This window comes from Delphinus delphis, chromosome 12 (assembly GCF_949987515.2).
Source record: "Delphinus delphis chromosome 12, mDelDel1.2, whole genome shotgun sequence".
Classification (NCBI taxonomy): domain Eukaryota; kingdom Metazoa; phylum Chordata; class Mammalia; order Artiodactyla; family Delphinidae; genus Delphinus; species Delphinus delphis.
Window position 1 is genome coordinate 72,052,271 of NC_082694.2, and position 22,048 is coordinate 72,074,318.

The following is a 22,048-nucleotide window of genomic DNA, read 5'->3' on the forward strand; positions in this document are numbered from 1 at the left end:
GAGGCAAAATTGGCTGCCATGTTACTGGTTTAATGGCTTAAGTAGATGCTAATACCACCAGTAGAGAGAGGGAATATATAAGGACAGGTTTTTTTTGGTGGGGAAAGAGAAACCAGTTATCTTTAATTTGACCTATCTCTAGGATATCCAGTTGGTGATATCAAGTAGGCAACTGATATGAATCAGAAGCTCAAGAGAGTTTTGGACTAAAGATGTAATTTGGGAATAATTATATAATGCCAGTAGGAGCTGAAGGCACGAATATTTGTGGTGGAAGGTGTAGATTAAAGTGAGAAGAAAAGGGATTCCAGAGACAGCCCTTAGAAACGTTTAAGGAAGGCAACATTTAAGGATGGCATAGAAGAAAGAAATCTAGTAAAGAGAATTGAGATGGAATGGTTATTTTTATGAAGATCAGTGCACGAAAACCAAACTTATGCAGTGTGGTGTGACAGCCAGCTAATGTCAGACGGAAACAGTTCATATGAATGGGGTTCAGTGGCCAAATATATGCATATACTTTCTAAGATGGCAGAAATCATGACTTTTAGACTATATATAATCTTACTGTCTCACAGTCATAAAAATGTGAAATGTATCCCTCTGCAAAGTAAAATGAATAAACACAGGGCCCTTTGGGGATTAAGTGTAAATAAGTATGGCCTGCCATTTTATTTTTATGATTTTATATCTAGTTTCTTTCCCATCTTAAATCAATAGATACTATTTCATCCAAATTATAGACTGTCCAAGTATAATTAATGACTTTAAAATTCAGTTTTGTATTTCAGACTTTTTTTAACCTTGTTGGTTTATGTAGCTGGAAATATTTAAATAGGTGTCGCTTATCTTCTGCTTGCAGGCTTATCGGTAACAGCAGAACAAATAAATCCTCATGGTACTGGAGCTCGAAAGATGGAAACTAGAGTTGAAGAGGCATTTCGGCACAAACAAAGAAATCCAATGGATATCTGGCACAGCTCTGCAAATAAATGTGCATGTGAGTATTTGAGATCGTGTTATCCAGTAGTGGGAACAACTGCAAATGAGGCAGATGTGTTAGGAATTGGGCACGTATACCAAAGGGCTGCTAAGAGCTTGTGGGGTAAAATGCTGAATCAGAATACATTTCTTTAACCTTATTTGCTTTTCTCCTATCTCCATTCAATGCTTGCTGTTGTAATTGAACTAGATTTGAATATCTTCAGTTTTAAACTTTGGTTTTTAGATAGAGATGTGGAGCCAGTAGATTTTTTTTTTTTTTTTTTTTTTTTTGCGGTACGTGGGCCTCTAACTGTTGTGGCCTCTCCCGTTGTGGAGCACAGGCTCCGGACGCGCAGGCGCAGCGGCCATGGCTCACGGGCCCAGCCGCTCCGCGGCATGTGGGATCTTCCCAGACTGGGGCACGAACCCGTGTCCCCTGCATCGGCAGGCGGACTCTCAACCACTGTGCCACCACGGAAGCCCACCAATAGATTTTTTTATCCACCCCGCCTCCAACCCCTTGCTGTATGTTATGCAGAATGTTCTTGTTATGGTGGGAAATGGAAACTCCAGCTTAGGAGAGTGACAGAATTGACAGCAGGAAGTTGATTTTTCTGAGAAAAATCTGTGTAGCCTTCTTTAACTGGCTTTGTTTAAGTCAGATGTATTTAGGGGAAAATTCAGTGTTCTGGGTTCTCCTCACTTTTCCTCATTCATGGTGATCTGTAAAATTTCTAAAAGACAAATGTTAATAAACACAGCATCTTCCTAATGTAATCTTTTTTTTAACATGTTTATTGGGGTACAATCCTAATGTAATCTTTATGTTTCACTAAAGATAGCCATCTTTGGAAGATATACGCTGTTCTTCTGATATAAAGGTGGTAATTCTGCTCCAACTGTCAGTAAAGATGGCCATAATAAGTTCTTTCGCCAGTGGCATTGAATTTGAATGAATGAACCAGACTCAGTTTTTTTTATCTTGTTCTCTTTGTGATAAGTGGCATTCATGTGTGAGAACATTTGAAGGACTTAATGGTGCATTTAGTTCCATAAAACTGATTAAGCTATTTATCCTAGTTGTACCTTGGATCGTGACCTGGATTCTGTGACACAGCACTCTAATTTAAACCTTGAAATCCCTACATTCTCTGCAACTGGTAAAAATATTTACTAACTAAAACACATTGAATATTGGCTTCAAGCAGTTTTAATTTCCTTTAAGTATTAAAATATTGTAATCTACAAATGTAGTCCTATTTTCTCTTACCAGTAGATGGCATATGTGACTCATCATTTGTCTGTTTTACATTAAGTTACTTAAATCATATGTCTAAATCTCCCTTTGGAAGAGTTGCTTTTCTAAGGTCTTGGTTTTGGAAACAAACCCAGAGATGTTATAAAACTTGATTTTAAAGATTGTGCCTCTAAATGGGCTTTTCACACAAAGCACCCTTGAAAAAGGAAGTGGGTATGTTAAAGATTAGTTCTGTAAATATATACTACCACATGCCAGGTGCTGTGGGGATAGAGCAGTGACTAAAACAAAAATCCCTATTCTTGTGGCACGTATATAACCAATTCCTCTTATTTTACCAAAATCATACTAAGCATTAGAAGTGATTATAAAAGGACGGGGAAAATATCTCTAGTTTGACCTCTCCCCAAATAAGAACATTTTCTTTTTCTTAGCTGGGATGAAAGCATTAGAAATAAACTTACTTCAGAAGGGCTTCTAACCTTTGCTTAGGGTATGAGTACATTTTAAGGAGTTGCGCTGGCTCCTGATCAAGCAGGGTCCAGCCTCTTGCTCTAGTGCTCCATGGCTTAGTGAGCAAAGAAAAAGGGAACCTCTTTTACCTTTGGTTATTGGAGAATAAGCAAGGACACAATGTCAGGAGTGACTTGTCAGGTAGTAAAACCTAACAGTTCTACATTTTAGAGAAAGAGCAAGCTGAATACTTTTCTTACATTTTTAATGTGGACTGGATTAGTTTTTCATATAAGTAATGGAATGCTTATGAATGCCTATCACTTATAGCCTGTGCTTTTAAAAGTAGACTAATATAGAAATTTCATCTCCAATTACCCTATAACTGTAAATTGTAAAAATAGAAATTAATAGGGGATAAAGGAATGGAGAGATGATGGTAATGATAGTACAGTTTTGAAGGCAAAATAAATTTTGAGCCAAGTGACTAAATAACTTGAATTTTGCAGATGATTTTAGAAACCTTTAGTAGATTTATTCTTAGATGAGAAAGGAGAGTGATAGTTATGACAAAATTTGTCAACACTTGTGAATACCTTGGTGTCTTTACAGAGACTCAGTAAGGATTAAAGATGAAAGGATGGGAAAAGTATGTAAACACACTATATATATACTGTTGATAGATCACAAGTTCATATTAAGTGCTAGAGTAAAGAAGGGTTGTCTTAAGACCACATTCCCCTCTATTTGTCTTTCAAAAGCAGTTTTTAAACTGTGGATTAAACAATCTACACTTAGTGGTCTCATATTTGTATTTTCTTTTTAAAATGTCTTTGCCCAGGAAGCTTTCAACATTGACATATTAAAAATATATATTATCTCTTTTAAAATTAAGCCAGATTTGACATTACATTTATAGCCTTGGAAAAATATGAATTATTTTTACTCTGATGGCTTTCAACAAACTAATATTTAGAATTTGGTGTTTGACACCAGAAGTGATAGGTCTCTAGCTTAACTAGTTTGCTTTAATAACTTTGTATTTAAATTTCTTTGCGAAAATGTCCCACATTGCAAAATAAAAGTTAACTTTTTATTTAAGGGACAATGGGATCGACTTGTATAACCAGCTACCTTTGATACATACATGGGAAATTAAAGATTCCTGGGGCCATCATTACCTGGAAGTACCAGCTATCTACTCATAAAAGCTCATGATAGTTTCTAACATCTAGGAGTATAGTCCCTACAACTTTTGTAGATCTCCCGTTTCACATAACTGACCAAATATTTATTTTCATTGTTTGTTAATGTTGTTGCTGCCTTGATAGCAGAGGGCTTAATTTTTCTACATATTTTCAAATAACAACTTTGCAAGAAATTGATCCTGATAGGTGAACCATTTGTGGTAGATGGCTAACAGCTGGCTAACCACATTGTCTATATAACCTTCATAGGGCTTATGTTTCTTCTGGAAGGAGAGGCAGTAGAGATTGCTTTGTCGGGATACCTGTAACTATTCTCTCTTCATATAGTGGATCATACTTTAATTTCCTTTCATGGTTTAGAAGCTCTTGGGTGATCTTGCTGACAAAGCACTCATCTTCCTGGTGGAAGTCCAGGGCTATAGCCCCAAACCTTCCAGGCAGCTTGGTAATGTGGTCATTCCCTAAATGTGTGTATAGTACGCTTGGCCCCTGCATGTTAGGAATTAGGAACAGCTATAAAGTAGAATCCAGGGCAGTGGTAAAAAGTGAGTGCTGAGTAAACTCATACAGGAAATAAATGTAAATTCCTTTCATTCTTCAGAGTTCATCCCTGACTTCATATCCATTTTACTTGTAGTTTGTGAGGATTAGTCAGCATGGATGTCAAGAGCTAAGTAGTTTTTGTCTGTGTGTTACGCTAGTATGGGTTTACTTTCGTTTGCGTCTTACTTAATAAACATTTGTAAAACAAGCATTGCATTCCAGGTTCTACATATCTTTTTCCCTTCTTTGTAAAATAGTTCGAGTTCGGAGAAAATCAAGGCGGCGATCACAGTGGGGTAAAGGAATTATTAAGAAAAGGAAAGTCAATAATTTAAAAAAAGATGAAGAGGACACCAAATTTGCTGACTATGAGAATCATATGGAGGACAGGAAATTGCTAGAAAATGGAGAGTTTGAGGTAAGCACTGACTGCCATGAAGAAAATGGAGAAGAGACTGGAGACTTATCTATGACCAATGATGAATCATCGTGTGACATCATGGACATGGACCAGGGGCGGAGGCTTAACAACGGAGCGGGCACAAAAGAGAACTTTGCATCTACTGAAGAGGAAAGTTCAAATGAGTCTCTACTGGTCAACAGCAGCAGTTCTCTAAATCCAGAACAGACATCTAGGAAAGAGTCTTTCCTTAAAGGAAGCTGTCTAAACGGTGAGGCCTCCACTGACAGTTTTGAAGGAATACCACTTCTGGAGTGTCAGAATGGCAAAGCTGAAGTAGTTTCTTTCTGTGGTAGTGGAGACAAATGTAGTTCTGAACAAAAGAATCTTCTGGAGGACCAGTCAAAAGAAAAACCAGAAGCTTCAAATGAAAATCACGGAGATGATGCTGAGAAACTAGAGGCAGTGGAATGTAGCAATAATGAGAAGTTCGAACCTGGCCCTGATGTGGAGGTTAAAGATGCAGAACTGGATAAAGAAGGTAGAGCTAATGTTTGAAAATTTTTCCTGAAGGTTTTAACTGCAGAGTTAATTAAGTGCATATTTTATCTGGTCCCCAGTAGCAGTAGTTGATAGATAATTATACCCCTTTGAGAATCTGTTGCACTTTTCACCCCTTTGCCTAGAAAAGTGTACACATACGTAATAAATTTTGGTGAATGTTTCAGAGGGTTTGTGGTCCAGAATGCATTGCTTACCTGGCTGCTTCCTCTTCTGCTTCCCACCTGATTGTCATCCCTGTCCTAATGGATTTATGACTAAAAGCTGAGTAGATCCACAAGTGTTAGGAAGATGGATTTCTAACAGAAGGATTATTGGGGTGGGGTGGGGGTGGGTGAGAAGACTTGGATACTGTAGCAGTATGGCATAGTAAAGTTATATAAACCCACATTAAATTACCACTCGTGTTCATTATAATCATGTGACTCTGAGCTAGTTGCTTATATTCTCCAACCCTGTGTCTTTTATCTTCTAAATTAAACTTCAGAGTGGTGCCACTGCAGGGATTATATAAGTCATGTATATTAATCGCCTCTCCTGGTAATGTACTAAGGTATATTCATGCCAGGCAGTCACTGTTAGTTGAATCTGAGGGATGTTTAGTCTAGGAGACTCTATCTATACGATCAGTGGCGGAAGAAAGCAGCAGAATCCTCACTGTCAAAGTTACTTTATTCTCGCAGAGTCAGAGCACTCTGCCCACTCCTGACTTGCTTTGGATATATGATTCTTCTAAGAAGCAGCAGAAAGGGGGCGTTGAGGGTTTCTGGCCCCACTTTGTTGTTTATCGTTATTCTTTAGCCCATAGTGAGATGGGGTGATTTAGAGATCTACTCTGCTCAGTGTACTGAATTTCCTTCCCGAATAAGCACTCTTCTTATACCAGGTTATCTTGAAATTGTATCATGCTCTCTAAATTGTGCGGAGTATATAGTGTTAGCCTGGGATTTGGGCTATGTGAGAAAGGTTTTTTAATGCCAGTTTTTTGAGCCCTCCAGTAGAATGAGAGAGTAGGATGGTATTCAAAGTCTTAGAATTCTTTTAATGGATAAAGAGAGAGGTACGGTTCTTGAATGCTGCCTGTTGAGAATTTTTCTTTTTCTCCAATATTTAATAATAGAAAGCAATTTTAAGAGCATTATTTATCCTGGGCTATCATATAGACAGAACTTAAAAAAATGTGTTGAAGCTAGAGTTAAGTAATGAATGGGACAGAGTGGGAAAAAGGGAGAGATTCCTGTTATGAGGCAGAATGGATGGGGAGGAGAAGTTCTTTTTAATGCTAGTTCACTATGAGATTTTAGTAAGCTCGCAGAAAAGGTTTAAATGAATATTATGTTCAGCTGGTGATCTAAAAGCTTTAAAGATATTCGTTGTGTAAACGCTTTACCTGAAGCTTTCATTTGTAACTGTCAGGGCAATGTAACCTCGTGTAGTGGTTCCTAATTCAGGTTTTTGGGCCTCTAGAAGTCCATGGATGTAATAGTGAGGATCCGTATGGTCTTAACAAAACTCCTAGCATATATTAATTGAACTGTAAATAAAGGCTTTCACTCTAAAGGCTTTCTGAAATATAAAATTTCTCTGGGTATATGTTTTTGAAGGCAACATTTTGGTTCATTTGTTATTTATCTATATAGCAGGCATTGAGGAAGAGGAATTGTTTAAAGACTTGCGACTAAGAGAACTAATGCAGGAGGGAGGAGGAAGGGTCTCCTTAGTGGCCCTGAGCGTGGGCCAGGTCCTGTATAAAGTTCTGAAGCAGTCCAGGTTTGTCCTTGTGTTGCTCCTGCCTCGGCCTCCTCTAAGAGTGCTCCTGCTTAGGGAGCGTAAGGCTTGATGGTTTACCTGCCCTCCCTACCCATCAGGGTGCCTGACGCTGTCAAGTTACACTCAGTGACCTCACAGTTTCTGCTTTTTCAGTGTGGCTGGTCTCAGCAAGATGTTGGGAGGAAAGTAATTAGATTATACTAATTCACTCTAAGGTAGGAGGATAGGACACTAGACCTTTTGCATTTTTAATCGGTTTATATTTTTAAGAGAAAATTTTGTGTAACACAGGCAGTATAACAGAGAAAAGAAAGACGTTTCAGGCAATGTTGAAGCAAATGTTTTGCATTGGGAGGCAGATATGAGGCAGGTTGGCCTCACTTTGTGTTAGTATCTGCTTTTCTAGGGTGCTTCCTTTCTTCTGGTTCTGAGAGCTCCGAATTTTAAAATGGTTATCATACAGAGAATGAAGACAGTTTATAAGTTACTGCTTAGAGCTGAAGATTACTCGTATCTTCCTTTTAGGGGATATGTTTGTTAAGATGATATTCTGGTATGACTTGGCTTTCATAGTTGTGGTCTAGTTCTCTTTAATCTGGGTTGCTTAGTCTTACATCCCTCAAAAAAATCATTTATTATTTAAAGAATTACGCGCTTATTCCAAAAGGATTTGTGGTGGGTAAAAGAATGTATAATTGTTTGTCTGATTTTTCTTAACTTTTATTTGCTGCAGTGCTTTTTTTTTTCCCAATTGTAGGTGCTTCTAAAGTAAAGAAATATCGTAAGTTAATTTTAGAGCAGGCAAAAACAACAAGCCTGGAACTGGTTCCAGAAGAGCCATCTGAGCCTGTGCCACCTCTTATAGTTGATCATGAGAGATTGAAGGTAAGCTTAGCTCTTCCCAGGCAGTTTTAAATGAATGGAAATAAAGCTAGATTTGATAATCTTTTGCTTTAACCTAGGAATATAGGTACTTCAGGGCTTCTAATGAAAAAGAGTTGTGTGTGTTTTGAGGGGTTTAGAAATATGAGAATGTTCTTGGTAATAAATTAAGCCCTGGAGTCTTCTAAACTCAGGTGTTACTATTACACCATAGCATGTGGTGTCTGTTGCCTAGCATTTGAGTGGAACCATTTCAGTTTGAACAATGAAATCAAATTTCATTTTATTCTTTTTTCTTTTAATTTTTCTTAGAAATTGCTTGATTTGTTGGTAGATAAAAGCAACAATCTGGCAGTTGATCAACTTGAGAGATTATATTCTCTTCTTAGTCAGTGCATCTACCGTCACCGTAAAGATTATGACAAATCACAGCTTGTAGAGGTGAGTGCTTATTACTTCATCTGTGGAATAAACAAATATGTGCTTTTACTTGTCCCAAAGAAAAGAGGAAAAAAAAAAGTTATTTTAGTCTAAATCTTTCACCAAGTAACTGAAGAGTGGTTTGAAGATTTAAGATTAGAAGAATCATTAAGAGTTACAAAAATATACTCTTGGTACCATTTTGTCTCAGAACAGAAGTAATCTGGGATTCTTTGTTTATCAAAACACAGAGATTCATGGTTGGCAAATACACAGATTAGCATTCACAGTTCTCCCCTCCCTTACTTATCACTGACTTGACCGATTAAGCATATATCACTTTGGCCTATTGAATGTGAGCATGGCCTCACAGTCCATGTTTCCACTGCTCCCGAGGTGGCCACTACTGGTTAAAAGGAGTTGGCGTGGGCCATGAGACTTACTGGCCACCCTATTATGATTGGAAGAGAACTTAAAAGTCATCTCATTTAATCAAATCTAGTCCTGTGAAATAACCACATGAAGGAGTTGTTGTCCTTGTGCTTAGACACTTTAGAGGTGAACCGTTCGCTTTCTGGACAACTCTGGGCCATAAGAAAGTTTTTTATAAATACAAGCTTATATCTCTATTCATATAATTTACATGATTAAGTCACAATTATTTTTGCGGTCATCTGAGCAAATAAAATGAATAAGACAAAAGTCTCTGCTCTCAAGAAGTATTTCTAGTATGTTAAAGATTTATGTATAGAGGATGTGATTATTTTGCATGTGTAATAAAGAATATAATCAAAGCATACCTTGCTTTATTGCACTGTGCAGATATTGCGTTCTTTGCAAATTGAAGGTTTGTGGCAACATCGCCATTTTCCAGCATAATTTGCTCACTTTGTGCTTCTGTGTTAATAACATTTTGGTAATTCTTGCAATATTTCAAGCATTTTCATTATTGTACTTGTTATGGTGATCTGTGATTAGTGATCATTTTTTTAAAAAAATTTATTTATTTATTTATTTATTTACTTATTTATGGCTGTGTTGGTTCTTTGTTGCTGCATGCGGGCTTTCTGTAGTTGCGGTGAGCGGGGGCTACTCTTCGTTGCAGTGTGCGGGCTTCTCATTGCGGTGGCTTCTCTTGTTGCAGGGCACGGGCTCTAGGCGCGCGGGCTTCAGTAGTTGTGGCCCGCGGGCTCTAGAGCGCAGGCTCAGTAGTTGTGGCGCATGGGCTTAGTTGCTCTGCGGCATGTGGGATCTTCCCGGACCAGGGCTTGAACCCATGTCCCCTGCATTGGCAGGTGGATTCTTAACCACTGTGCCACCAGGGAAGTCCCTGTGATTAGTGATCTTTGATGTTATTGCAAAAAGATTATGACTCGCTGAAGGCCCAGACGATGGTTAGCATTTTTTTAAGAAAATTTTTAAAGCATTTAAAAAATTAAGGTGTGTACATTGTTCTTTAGACATAATGCCATTACACAGTATAGTGTAAACATAACTCTTATATGCACCGGGAAACTAAATAATTCGTATGATTTACTTTATTTGCTTTCGTCTGGAACGTAACATCTCCAGGGTATGCCTGTATTGGACTTGAATCAATGCAAGAGAGCATTTAAAAGTTACTTTGTAATCTCATTTTTATGAGTCACATTTTTATGAATCTATTCTGACCTTATACAATATATAGAAATAACAGAAATAAAAACATCACCCATATCCCACCATCTAGAGGAAACTAATCAGCATTATTAATCTTTTAGAATATCTTCCATCCTTTAAAAATGTCTAGATGTACATTATGTGTATAAAAGTGTGAATATATATTTAAAAATTGGGATAGTATTGGATATTGTATTTTATAACAGAACTTTTCTCCTACTCGGTAACATGATGAAACATTTAGCAGAAGTAATTTTGATTGGTCATTTATAAGAACTTTTTGATCAGATGATAATCTGTTAGTATGGCCTGTTAGTTCTGTAGAGAGGTAGGATATAATTTCTTTGGAGGTGTTTAAAGATGGAAGGGAAAACCAAATGTCTTAGATGTATTTGACATTTGCCCATCTGAATGTAATGTGTGGGGTAGAGTTCTTTACTTTTTAAAAATTCTAGAACTTCTTTGTTCACGTGCTTGACATTTGATTAGCGTGAATGGATTGAATACTCTTCAGCAGTTGAAACACCTTGCAGTATGGGTCTTGGAACCCTGTAATCTAGGGGTCTCATTTAGGAGAGAAGGAATCTATAGCAGAATCACCAGTGAGTGGCATTCCTGGCATTGATGGCATCGACTCTTTCTGGCTTTTTTTTTTTTTTTTTTTAAATTTCAGCTCTGATTGAAGTGAGTAGCACTGGGAGCAGGGTACGTTCTACTTTGGGTACAAGTTTTATTATACTGAATACATTCATTGTGCTTTGGGAGTCAGTCGAATATAATGAGTCAGGAAGGGTGCAGGCTCTGGAGTGAGGCTGCCTGTATTCAAATCCTGACTGCTGTTTTTAGCTGGCAGATTACTTATACATGTAAATTTCTTAGTACAATATCTGGCACAATAAGTACTCATTGTTGCTAGCATCATCCTCATTAGCCTAAATGTAAAGTAGGAGGCATGTGGACGTGTCTAGGGCAGATAGGCTTACACAGTAGCTATGGTACTGTAATCAGGAATATATTTAAAGCTTAACTTTGTATCTAAAATTCTTTATCTAGAAAGTTAATTTGAAGTGAATTTTTCTGTAATGCTTTTGTCCTTCCTTTAATAGATAATGTGTACTTTTCTCCCCCCTTATAGGAGATGGAAAGAACAGTTCATATGTTTGAGACATTCCTATGAACCTTTCAAGAAGAGTGGTTTATCCTCTCCCATCTGCTCCTGCCAGAGCAGTCTTCTGAGCCATTCAATTTCAAATTGCACCAATTACGTGCAGAGCCTTGGTGTAAAGTGCTCTCTCACTCATTCTTTCTCTCTGTTGAATTTGGTGCTATTGTCTCAGGTACCTGAAACCAACCAGCCTACAAGAACCAAACAGAACTTCAGAAACATGTTGTATTTTCCACGAATAAAAAATACAACCCCACAGATTGGAGATTTTGGTGCTACAGAAACTGCTCTCACTTCTGCTTCTCTTTTTGTGCACTCTCTTTTGGAGACCCCTCTTAGGGAGCAGACCAGCAAACACGAGGAAACTGGATGGGGCAGTTCTAAGTGTGTTGAATTGTTTAAACAGTGGGCAACCTTTCCCCCCCCACCCCCCTTTTATCATATTTGTTTTTATTTTTTCTTCTGGGTAACGGACTGAAGCCTGTTTTAAAGTTGGCTATGGTATATTCTGGTGGGAAACTGAAGAAACTGGATAAAATTAGATTAGGCTCTTTAGAACTGCCTTTAACGTGCCTTTTTATTCGAGAAAGATAAGGCTAAACACAAGGATGGGCTTACTTGTAGCAAATGGATTAGAATGTTTTCTTCGGTCACAACCCTGAAAATAAGTTTTGATACTCTGTATCATTAAGAGGCAACCAGTGTTGTGGTATAAAATGCCTATCTTGTTTTCAAAACTCGATCAAGACAGTGGTTAAGCCACATAATATACTAAAATGGTAAGTTTTCCTGTATGGTCCGTTTCTGTTTAAGAAACATAATAAAACAACAACAACAAAAAATTCACAGTCCATCAAAAAACACACACCCTTTTTGGTATGGATGACAATGATGGTCAGAAAATAGAGTGACACTCTATTTTCTTCTGTCAATGGCAGTTTAATAGTTATTCATGTTTGAGTTCCCCGAGAAGAACGATTTTCATGTATAATAAATTGTTACAGTTTTGGTTTAAAGCCCGGACTTGCCAAATGGACAGAAAAGAGAGGAATTTGTCAGAAGCTCCATAAAATTCATTTTCTATATGCATAGTTGCAAGTGAGCTCTGGTATGGTCCTTGAATAACAGTATTAATGTTTAAATCCCTTATCATAAGCTTACCTTCACAACTATTCGTTTTGATTGGAACCTGTTTTGGATCTTGTTAAGCGATTTCTGTGACTTGTACTTATCTAAAATTACTTATGGGTTACTAGTTTTACAAAAACTTTCTACAAATTCAGAGACACAGTCTAGGCAGTTGCAAAGAGACAAAGGGAGTGCAGTGACATTTTTTATCAGATGATTTTTAAACAAAAAAGTAGAAAATTTTGACAAGTTTTCTTGATATCTTCATTCATTATAGCTGTTAGCTGCAGGTGTGTCTTTACAATATATGCAACACATGTAGTTTGGGTTTCAATTAGAGCAAACGGTCTTGGACTACTGCAGAGATAATGAGCTACCTCAGCTTTTTGTATTTTAGTTACCAACAGTGTCTACAGAGTTCTGTATTCACTTTGCCACCGTTTACATGCTGAAGCTAAGGTACTTGTCTCCTCGTCTCTGGCTTTGTAGGGTGCTGGATGCCAGCGCAGAAAGCACACTTTGGCCAAGGCTACTGCAGTAATCTGAAGTGCTTCTTTGCATTTACATTAACATTTTATGCCTTCTAATTCTAGTTTAATTTTTAAATAATGCCACTTGTTTTCTTTATACCTAGGAAGTTTTCAAAATATTCAGTTAGTCATATATAATTCAAGATACTACCCATGTAGGCACACTGTATTTTAAGGTGGGCAAGTGCGATTAACGATGAACCAATTTTAAAGGGGAGGTTATTTGAAACCTCTAATTTGATTATTGGGAGGATTTTCATGCTTACTTTAGTAATTTATTACCATCATACCAGTTCAAGCTATTTTACAGTCTAATACCTTAGCATTTTGTATTTTGATGGAAATTGTTACAGAATTTAAAGATTTGATGAAATAAGATGTAGCAGATTTTTTGTAGCAAGTTTCTGGTAAAAGGGTTTTTTGCAAGTCTCAGGTTCTTGCTGCACTATTTTTCTTTAAATATTTATTCCAGTTACTCTAATTCAGAAGCATTCTGTTCAAGTAACAGCAGCACTTGTGAATAGAAAAAAAAATGCACATGTTCTTAGTAGTTTACTAAATTTGTACAAGTTAATTAAGATTTTAGCCATCAGTGAGTTTGACAAGGGAAATTTATTTCTGTTTAGCATTAAAATGCTTCCAAAAGATCAAGTTTTTTAATTTTAACCTTGATATAGATGGAGAAATAGGAGGCAACCTCAGTATGATAGGAACTGCCACTTTGAACAGTTTAGGTCTTAAAGAGAAAGCCAATCTAATGCCAAGGGGAGAAAAATGAGGTGAAATTGTACCAACTCCTCTGGCCCCTTCCCCCCCCCCCCACTATACCAGTTTTTCTTATTTTACAGATATCTGGTGGTTCTATAGTTTAAAGCAGCTTGTGAAATTATCCAAGTGGACTCAATTTTGTTTACCTTTCTGTAAGTTGTTAATTTTTGCCGTATAGCATTGGCAAAAATATGTACAAATTGACCTCTGTTCTTATTTCCTATTGTGAGCATTATAAATGATACGCTCCTGTGTAGAACCTTGCTCTCAGATCACTAAAATATGTATCACGGCACAGCCCAACAATAATTAATGCTCAGCTGTGGGGACCATAGGAGCCTTTTGAAGATGATGGAACCGCACTAGGGTTGAAACTGATGGCTGTGGAGTTAATTGTGTTTTTGAGCTTGAATCTCACCTGTGATTTTTTTTTTTTAATGTCCTTTCATGACTTGATTTTTCTCATATGCCAATAAATGTATTTGTAGGTTTACTGGATTTTATTTTTAGGGAGTGGGGTGGTAATATCTTCCCATTTTTTGATTAAGTTGGTTCAGCTATGGTGCTATTCAGTAGGTATCTTCAGTGTCAGGTCCCGTAGCTGAATGCCATTGTTATTATAATTATTATTTGTAATCACATTGTAAGCTTGAATTTGGACTTGTACCTACATCTTTTGTATTTTGTACATTTGGTTATTTAGACTTTGGGAGTCCTCTTTGGTTTCAGTCATGTATGTCTACTTTGCAGATTAAGTACACTTCATCAACTATGGTCTGTTTTGGGTTTGTAGTTTAATTTAGAATTGTGTTAAGTTGGTATTTTGCATTTGACTTCATTTTACATTAGTTTGAAATAAATTATTTAATTTTTGAATTCTGGAATTTTGAACATTTACTGTAATTTGTAATATAACTGCTGTGAAATACTTGAATAAAGATGACAAGAAAAACATGTCTTTCTTTAGCTTAATTATGATTACTGTTGGCTGCAAGTGCAATGCTACTTTTCTAGCTGAACTCATTATTTTGTAGCTAGGACGTATTGATGTTTATTAATTAAGCATGCCAAAAATCTTGTTATATGATTCTTTTAAATTTTAGTAGCCCTCAGTATTTTTTATCTAAAAGTTTTTCTGTTGAGAAAGTGTGGTTTTAACTTCAATTGAAGATTGTCTAAAAGTCGTTGTGTAGCAGCAAATGGATTACTTCTGAAATTTGTTTTTCTCATTGGAAGACTATGCTACAATAGACGATCAGGTAGTATGGTTGACTTAATCTATAGTGTTTTCTCTTAAATCAAGTAGTTATCAGTGTATTTTGAACAATACGTAGAATTTAAATGTGGAGAGAGATTTCATACCAGAATTTTGAGAGGCTTATTGCTTTAAGTGAATAGAATGTTCTTGGCTTTAGATTGCCCATGTTTCTGCTGTCTGCCACGAGACACCTTTTCATGTCCCAAGATTAGTATACTAAACTTCCTCTATATAAATCTTTAATTTTCTTTTTTTCCTTTTTTTTTCACAGTAAAAAGGAACTGTTTGAATTTGAGTAAGACTTTGTTTTTCTTGGTTTTGCAGATTGTATAATTTTTACTTTTTTTTTTTAAATATTCATTAATTTACCTATCTATATTTGGCTGCATTGAGTCCCAGCAGCAGCACACAGGATCCCTTGTTGCAGCGCGCGGGCTTCTCTCTGGTTGTGGTACATGGGCTCCAGAGCACGTGGGCTCTGTAATTGTGGCGTGTGGGCTCAGTAGTTGTGGTGCATGGGCCTAGCTGCCCCGCGGCATGTGGGATCCCAGTTCCCCGACCAGGGATCAAACCCACGTCCCCCGCATTGGAAGGCGGACTGTCAACCACTGGACCACCAGGGAAGTCCCTAATTTTTACTTTTGATTGTCTGTATCAAAAGACTGGTAATGATAAACGTGGGAAACAGATTTTTTTAAACCTTTATCTGGGGCTTCCCTCGTGGCGCAGTGGTTAAGAATCCGCCTGCCATTGCAGGGGACATGGATTTGAGCCCTGGTCCGGGAAGATCCCACATGCCACAGAGCAACTAAGCCCTTGCAACACAACTACTGAGCCTGTGCTCTAGAGCCCGTGAGCCACAACTACTGAGCCTGCATGCCACAACTACTGAAGCCCGCGCACCTACAGCTCGTGCTGCGCAACAAGAGAAGCCACCGCAATGAGAAGCCCCTGCTCGCTGCAACTAGAGAAAGCCTGTGTGCAGCAACGAAGACCCAACGCAGCCAAAAATACATACATAAATAAATAAATTTATTAAAAAAAATAAAGCTTTATCTGAATCCTTAGAGAGTTTATAACTGCATTTGAGTCTCAGTCAAGTTTTGAGGGCTCCAAGGATGAAGCTGGGTTTATGTATCCAGTTTTAGTTTCCATCAGACTCAAAACTACAGTAAAGTGAGAGACTAATATTTAAGTACCTACTTCATTTTATCCCTATGCCCAAACACCTGAAAAGTTACCTCTTGGCTGTTTTTTAAAATATAAATTCCCTCTCTTACCCGCACAGTCATATGTCTGTTATGTCCTAGGCACTATGCTAGACATATGTGATACACAGGTGAGATATTCTCTATCCTTAAGGAGCTTATAGTCTGCTAGGGGCGGTTGGTACAAATACTAGTAGTAATTATTCAGTGGGTTAAGGGCTGTAATAGAAGGAACACAGTGTTGTTCAGAGTTCTAAGAAGGGAACCAATTGATTCTGTTTAGGGATGGAGGCAATGAGGGAAGCCTTCCGAGGGAGCTGGCATTTTATTTGCCCTTTGCCTCTACCTGGCTTTTCTATAGTCTAGTCCCACTTTACCAAAACTTCTTCTTAGTTTCTTGTGACCCTTCATATTATATCGTATCACTTTCACCACCTGGAGTATCTTAATCTGTTGAAATCTTGCTCATATTTCAGGAGTGGGCCTAGATTCTACACCAATAAATCTGCTGTACGCTATCATTCATCCTCAGAACTCAGCTGTATTTTGTACTGTGTAACATAGTAAATGACTAGTGTTATGTAAATCTTAGTAATTTATTCACGTGGGAATACAAAAGGGGATACCAAAGAAGTATTATATTTTATATTCCTTGTAGGAATTTAAAACAATGCTGGACATATAGAAAATGTGTAATTCTTTCTGGTTTAATTGACATAGAAAGCTGAAACTTATCTAAAGCATCCTTTCATAGGTTCAACAAATACACGGTAAGTGTCTACTGTATGCCAGGCACTGTTGCGGAAGTTGGAAATAAAGCAGCAAAAAAACCCCCAGAAAAAGTCCCTGTCTTCATGGAGCTTAAGTTCTTTTAGATGTAATGTGCCAGATTTCTGTCATGGTTGATCAGGGTTCAAACTATTTTTTTAAAGCGTTCTTTCTTTAAGCATTGCATGAAGCATTTTGTTAAAAATTTGCCAAGAACCCTCCTTTTTCCTTTTTGCTTTTCTTATATTTTCCATCTTATGAATAAGACCATGTCCATCAAGTATCCAAATCTTGTCATCCTAAATTTTATCCTCTTATGGTACATCTCATTCTAATCATGCAGCATGTTCTGTTGATTTTTTTTCTCCCTTTAAACTTGTCAAATATCCATCACCGCTTCTCCATCTTCGTTGCAGCTGACTTAGTTTGGGCACTAATCCTTTAGTTTGAACTAGTGTAAAAGTCATCAGTTTGAGGGAAAGTAAACATGGGCAAGGCATTGTGTCTATCTTCAATGAGATTGTTATATCACATTTACTAGGTGGCAGGGACTGTTCTGAGTATTTCACAAATACAGATAGAAACTCTTTAATCCTATGAGAACCTTATGAGATAAGTTATTATTATCCTCATTTTACAGGCCAGGAAACTGAGACATAAAGTAATTCGCCCAAGGTCACACAGCCAGGATTCAAATGCAGGCAGTCTGGCTCCAGAGTTGATGCCCTTAATCACTATGCTTGACTTCTTGTATGGGTAGACGAACACACAAACATCATTTCAGTATAACATGGCATGTGTTACAGTTGAGTTCTGCATAAGGCACTATAGGTGTACAGAGGAGGAGCATGTAGCCCAACCTCAGAGAAGCCTTCCTGAGAAACCTGATGCCTGAGCTGAGGCATCAGGATAGGAAAGGCCTTCCAGGCAGAAGGAGCAACAGAAGCACAGATTGAGAAGTGAAATAGCATGACAGCTGCAGGGGAAAGTACAAGCAGTTCCGTGTCACTACAGGTCAAAATTTATTTAACAAATTAATTTGAGCAACTGCCACTTGCCAAGCACAGTTCTTGGCATTAGAGTTACAGCTGAGGACAGGACAGCAAGGTCCTGCTTCTCTTGGAGCTTGCAGTTCAGTGGGCAAAGAGTAAACAAGATGTTATATAGTAGTGGCCAATGCCTGGGTGACAGTATGTCTACTGGCATCACCCTGTAGTAGTAATAGCAAACATCTTCGTGTTAGGTACTATTTTAAGAATTAACCATTTAATTATCACAGCAATTATATGAGGTAAGAACTGTCATTGGTTCCGCTTACCAGAAGGGGAAACTGAAATAACGAGTTGGTTAAGCAACTTGCCCGAGGTTACACAACTAATGAGTGTTAGCTGGGGTTCTGTCTTGTGTTGCTTCAGAGCTTGGATTCTTATCTATCATTAAGGTGAAAGAGAAATTCACTTGCCCTTATTCAAGTTTTTCTCCCCTATTAATAAACATTTTTTAAACTACAGAGAATAATATAGTGTGCATATTCCCACCATCCAGAATTAAATGCTAACAGTTTGTCATAATTGATTTTGTTCTTTTTTTAAAGAAAAACAAATTCTGGATAAGGTTGAAGTTCCCTTTCTACTCCTCCCCAGTCCCATTCCTTTACTTTCTTCCCCAGAGGGAGCCACTTTGATGCCTTTGATGAATATCTTTCTTGTCTGTGTTTTTAATTTATTATTTGAGAAGGTAATAGTGTGGGTGCTGAAGCCAGACTGAGTTTGAATCCTAGGTATGTCCATTCTTGGCTATGTGACATTCTGCAAGTTACGTCACCTGTCTGCACATCAGTCTATTTGGAACATGGAGGATAATGATAGCACTAAGCCCACGATGGTTATTGTGGGGATTATGTATTTGAGTCAACATATGTAAAGCACTTGGAACAGTACCAGGCACATAGTAAATGTTCAAGAATTCTTAGTCATTACTGCGCTGATTATACAAATATTATATTTGTATGTACCCATAAAAATGGTTTCGGTTTTTTTTTTTTTTTTTTTTTTTTTTTGCGGTACACGGGCCTCTCACTGTTGTGGCCTCTCCCGTTGCGGAGCACAGGCTCTTGGACGCACAGGCTCAGCGGCCATGGCTCACGGGCCCAGCCACTCCGCGGCATGTGGGATCCTCCCGCACCGGGGCACAAACCCGCGTCCCCTGCATCGGTAGGCGGACTCTCAACCACTGCGCTACCAGGGAAGCCCTCGGGTCAGTGTTTTGATTAACAGAAGAAGCCTAGCCTCAGGGAAAGAAGTTCCATATTAGCTGACCCTCTCCGCCTCATCCCTGATGAGTTTCAAGCCAAGAAAGATGAAAGAAGCCTGGACTGGAGAAAAGAGGGTGAGTAAAGCAGAGAAACGTTTAGTGTTTTTCTTACGTATGTGATGTCTTTTACAAGTTAAACAAAATGTTATCTTGGCCTTTCCCCCACTAGCCATTTACTGGAGATAAGGAAGTTAGAATGTGACGATCCCATCCAGGTATCCATTACAGCGGTGTGTTTAATATCACACAGCATTGTGGATTAATCACTAGTGAGTTGCTAACAAAGTTTTGAATTTAATAGGCCAACATTTTTTGGGGTTGTAATGGTTTTGGGAGGTAAGGGTCAAAAAGTCGGTTTGGAAGACTGAGTAGACTTGTTTAGAATTAAAGCTATATATATATATATATATGTATATGGAAGTATAGTGGAAGATAAAGCTGTGTGTGTAGTTTGGGGTCTTGTTATGGAGGACTAGGCTTAAGATATTTTTACTTTATCATGTGACAATCCTTGAACATTTTTGAACAACACCATGGCATGTTGAAAATGGAACTTTAGAAATATTAATTTGACAGATACATACAAAATAGAAAATTTCTTTCTTCAAGGTATGTTGACTGCCTGTCATATGCCAAGTAAGTGCTAGACATGGGAGTTAAAAAGCTAGGTAAAACAGTCCCTGCCCTTGGAAATAAATATTCAGTAGAAGATGACATAGTAAGAGAAAAAAAATGTTTTAAATTAGGTAAATGCAATGATAATGGTTTAACTTAGGTGCCATTGGAGCACAGAGGAAGGGAACTCAACTCACCTAGGAATTCATAGGAGGTTCTTCAAGTGGATATGATATTTTAACAGCATCTCAAAAAGTGAAGGAATATATGCAGTAAAAAACTGGGGGAGAACATTCCAGGAAGAGGGAACAGTATAACAAAGGTATAGAGACAGAGGCAAACATGTTAAGTTCAGGCAACTATGGGCACTTCTAGTTTGCTCTTTCTAAAGCAAAGTAAAGAAAAAAATAGTATTAGAGGTTTAACAAGGACTTTATTTGCCTTTCTCGTATTCCAGGTAAGGGATGCTGCAGGCCTGAACTTGGGAAGTTGAGAAAGGGACAGTTTGCAGAAAATGTAGAGTGATTGTATTTTGGGGATGAGGATAAAAGAGGAGCCTGGAATTGCTCTTAGGTTTTGGCCTGGGTAAGCAGATAGATAAGTAATGCCATTAGCTGAGAATGAACAGGAGAGAATAGCAAATCTGGGGTGAATGCAGTATTGGACATTTTGACATTCAGGTCCAGCAGACATTTAGGTAAATACATCTGAAGCTTGGGAGAGTTCAGAGCTGGACACTTTTGGGGTTAGCTGCCATAAGTGTTATTCAAACTGTGAATGTGAATCAGACCACTTAGGTAGTGCTTCAAAGCAGAATGAAAATGGTACATAGAGGAACAAAAATGTATAAACAGCACTAGAGGATGTCTCTTACAAAGGGGACTGATCCTACTTTCTCAAAAGCAGCACTACCAAAAGAGTGGTGTCACCAAACTCAAGGAGAAAATGTTATATTTAAAATGGACAACAGTGTCAAATGCTCCAGTGGAGACCAATGAAATATATACTAAAACATTGCCAGTAGATATGACAGTTTGGTAATCTTTGTTGTTTTCAGGAAAAAGGGAAGGAGTGAGAGCATAACGAGAGAGGTACACAGGGTTGAGGAAAGGATTTTGATAAAAGTGAAAAAGACTGAGCATGTTATGCACTGAAGGAATGGAGATGATGGTAGCAGTGGTGGAGGTAGCTAACATTTATTGAAAAGGTGCTGGATTCCAGGTCCTCTTCTGAGGGCTTTACACCTGTTAACTCATTTACTCTTCACATCAACCCTATGAAATAGATACTGTTTTCCTCATTTCACTGATGAGGAGAGTTAATCACAGAGATTGTTACTGATACATGACTGACAGCTAGTAAAGAGCAGAAGGAGAATTTGAACCCTGAGATTCTGACACAATAGTCCAGTTACTTACCATTATCCTGTATTGCCTCAATAGAAAGGTGGAGGTCGAAGATTTGGAAGAGGTGATAATTAATGGATCAAGATTTCAGAAAAGATGGAGTGGGGGGATAAAATCAGGAACATAGGTGGCAGTGTTGATCTTGAATAAGAGTAAGGATTTTTAATTCTTGAAGACCAGAAACTGTGGGTACAGATGGACATGGTAAGTTTGGGGACTGGATAGGATATTGCGAAGCTCAGGAAATTAATACCTGCTGGTGTCAAACTTTTTCTATCAAATATTTACGTATGTGTTGAATTTATACCTTTTTATTATAAAACATAACAGATATGGAAAATTGCTTAAAACAAATGTGTAACTTATCATAAGCTGTTATAAGATGTAACCACCATCCAGGTAAAGAAAATAACACTTTGTCAGCCAAGCCAGAAGCTTTCCATGTGCTCCATTCCAATTAAAACCCTCTTTTTCTCCCCAAATGTAACCACTATTCTAACATTTATGATAATGATGTTTTTGCCTTCCTTATAGTTTTATCACCTGTGTGTATTTCTAGACATTTAAGTTTTTCCTGCCTTTTTTTCCTTTCGTCTTTAAAATATCTTAATCTACATTTAAGTTTTTCCTGCCTTTTTTTTCCCTTTTGTCTTTAAAATATCTTAATCTACAGATTCCTCCTTCTTCTCTTTTTTCCTTGTCATTAGTTTGTTGAAGAAACCAGTTTTGACCTGTTGAATTTCCCAGAGTC

The 22,048-nt window shown here is 37.7% G+C and overlaps 1 protein-coding gene across 2 annotated transcripts in view; it reads left to right on the forward strand.

Annotated features, from left to right (window-relative positions):
- The window catches only part of ATAD2B (ATPase family AAA domain containing 2B), a 150,996-nt gene extending 136,323 nt beyond the window's left edge, over positions 1-14,673 (forward strand). For both annotated transcript variants that reach the window (XM_060027039.1, XM_060027040.1), the window contains exons 24-28: positions 863-1,000; positions 4,704-5,387; positions 7,935-8,062; positions 8,372-8,500; positions 11,274-14,673. In XM_060027039.1, the coding sequence (XP_059883022.1) occupies positions 863-1,000; positions 4,704-5,387; positions 7,935-8,062; positions 8,372-8,500; positions 11,274-11,315 (1,121 nt within the window). In that variant the 3' untranslated portion in view covers positions 11,316-14,673. The remainder of the gene's footprint in view (positions 1-862; positions 1,001-4,703; positions 5,388-7,934; positions 8,063-8,371; positions 8,501-11,273) is intronic.
- The last annotated feature ends 7,375 nt before the right edge of the window (positions 14,674-22,048 follow it).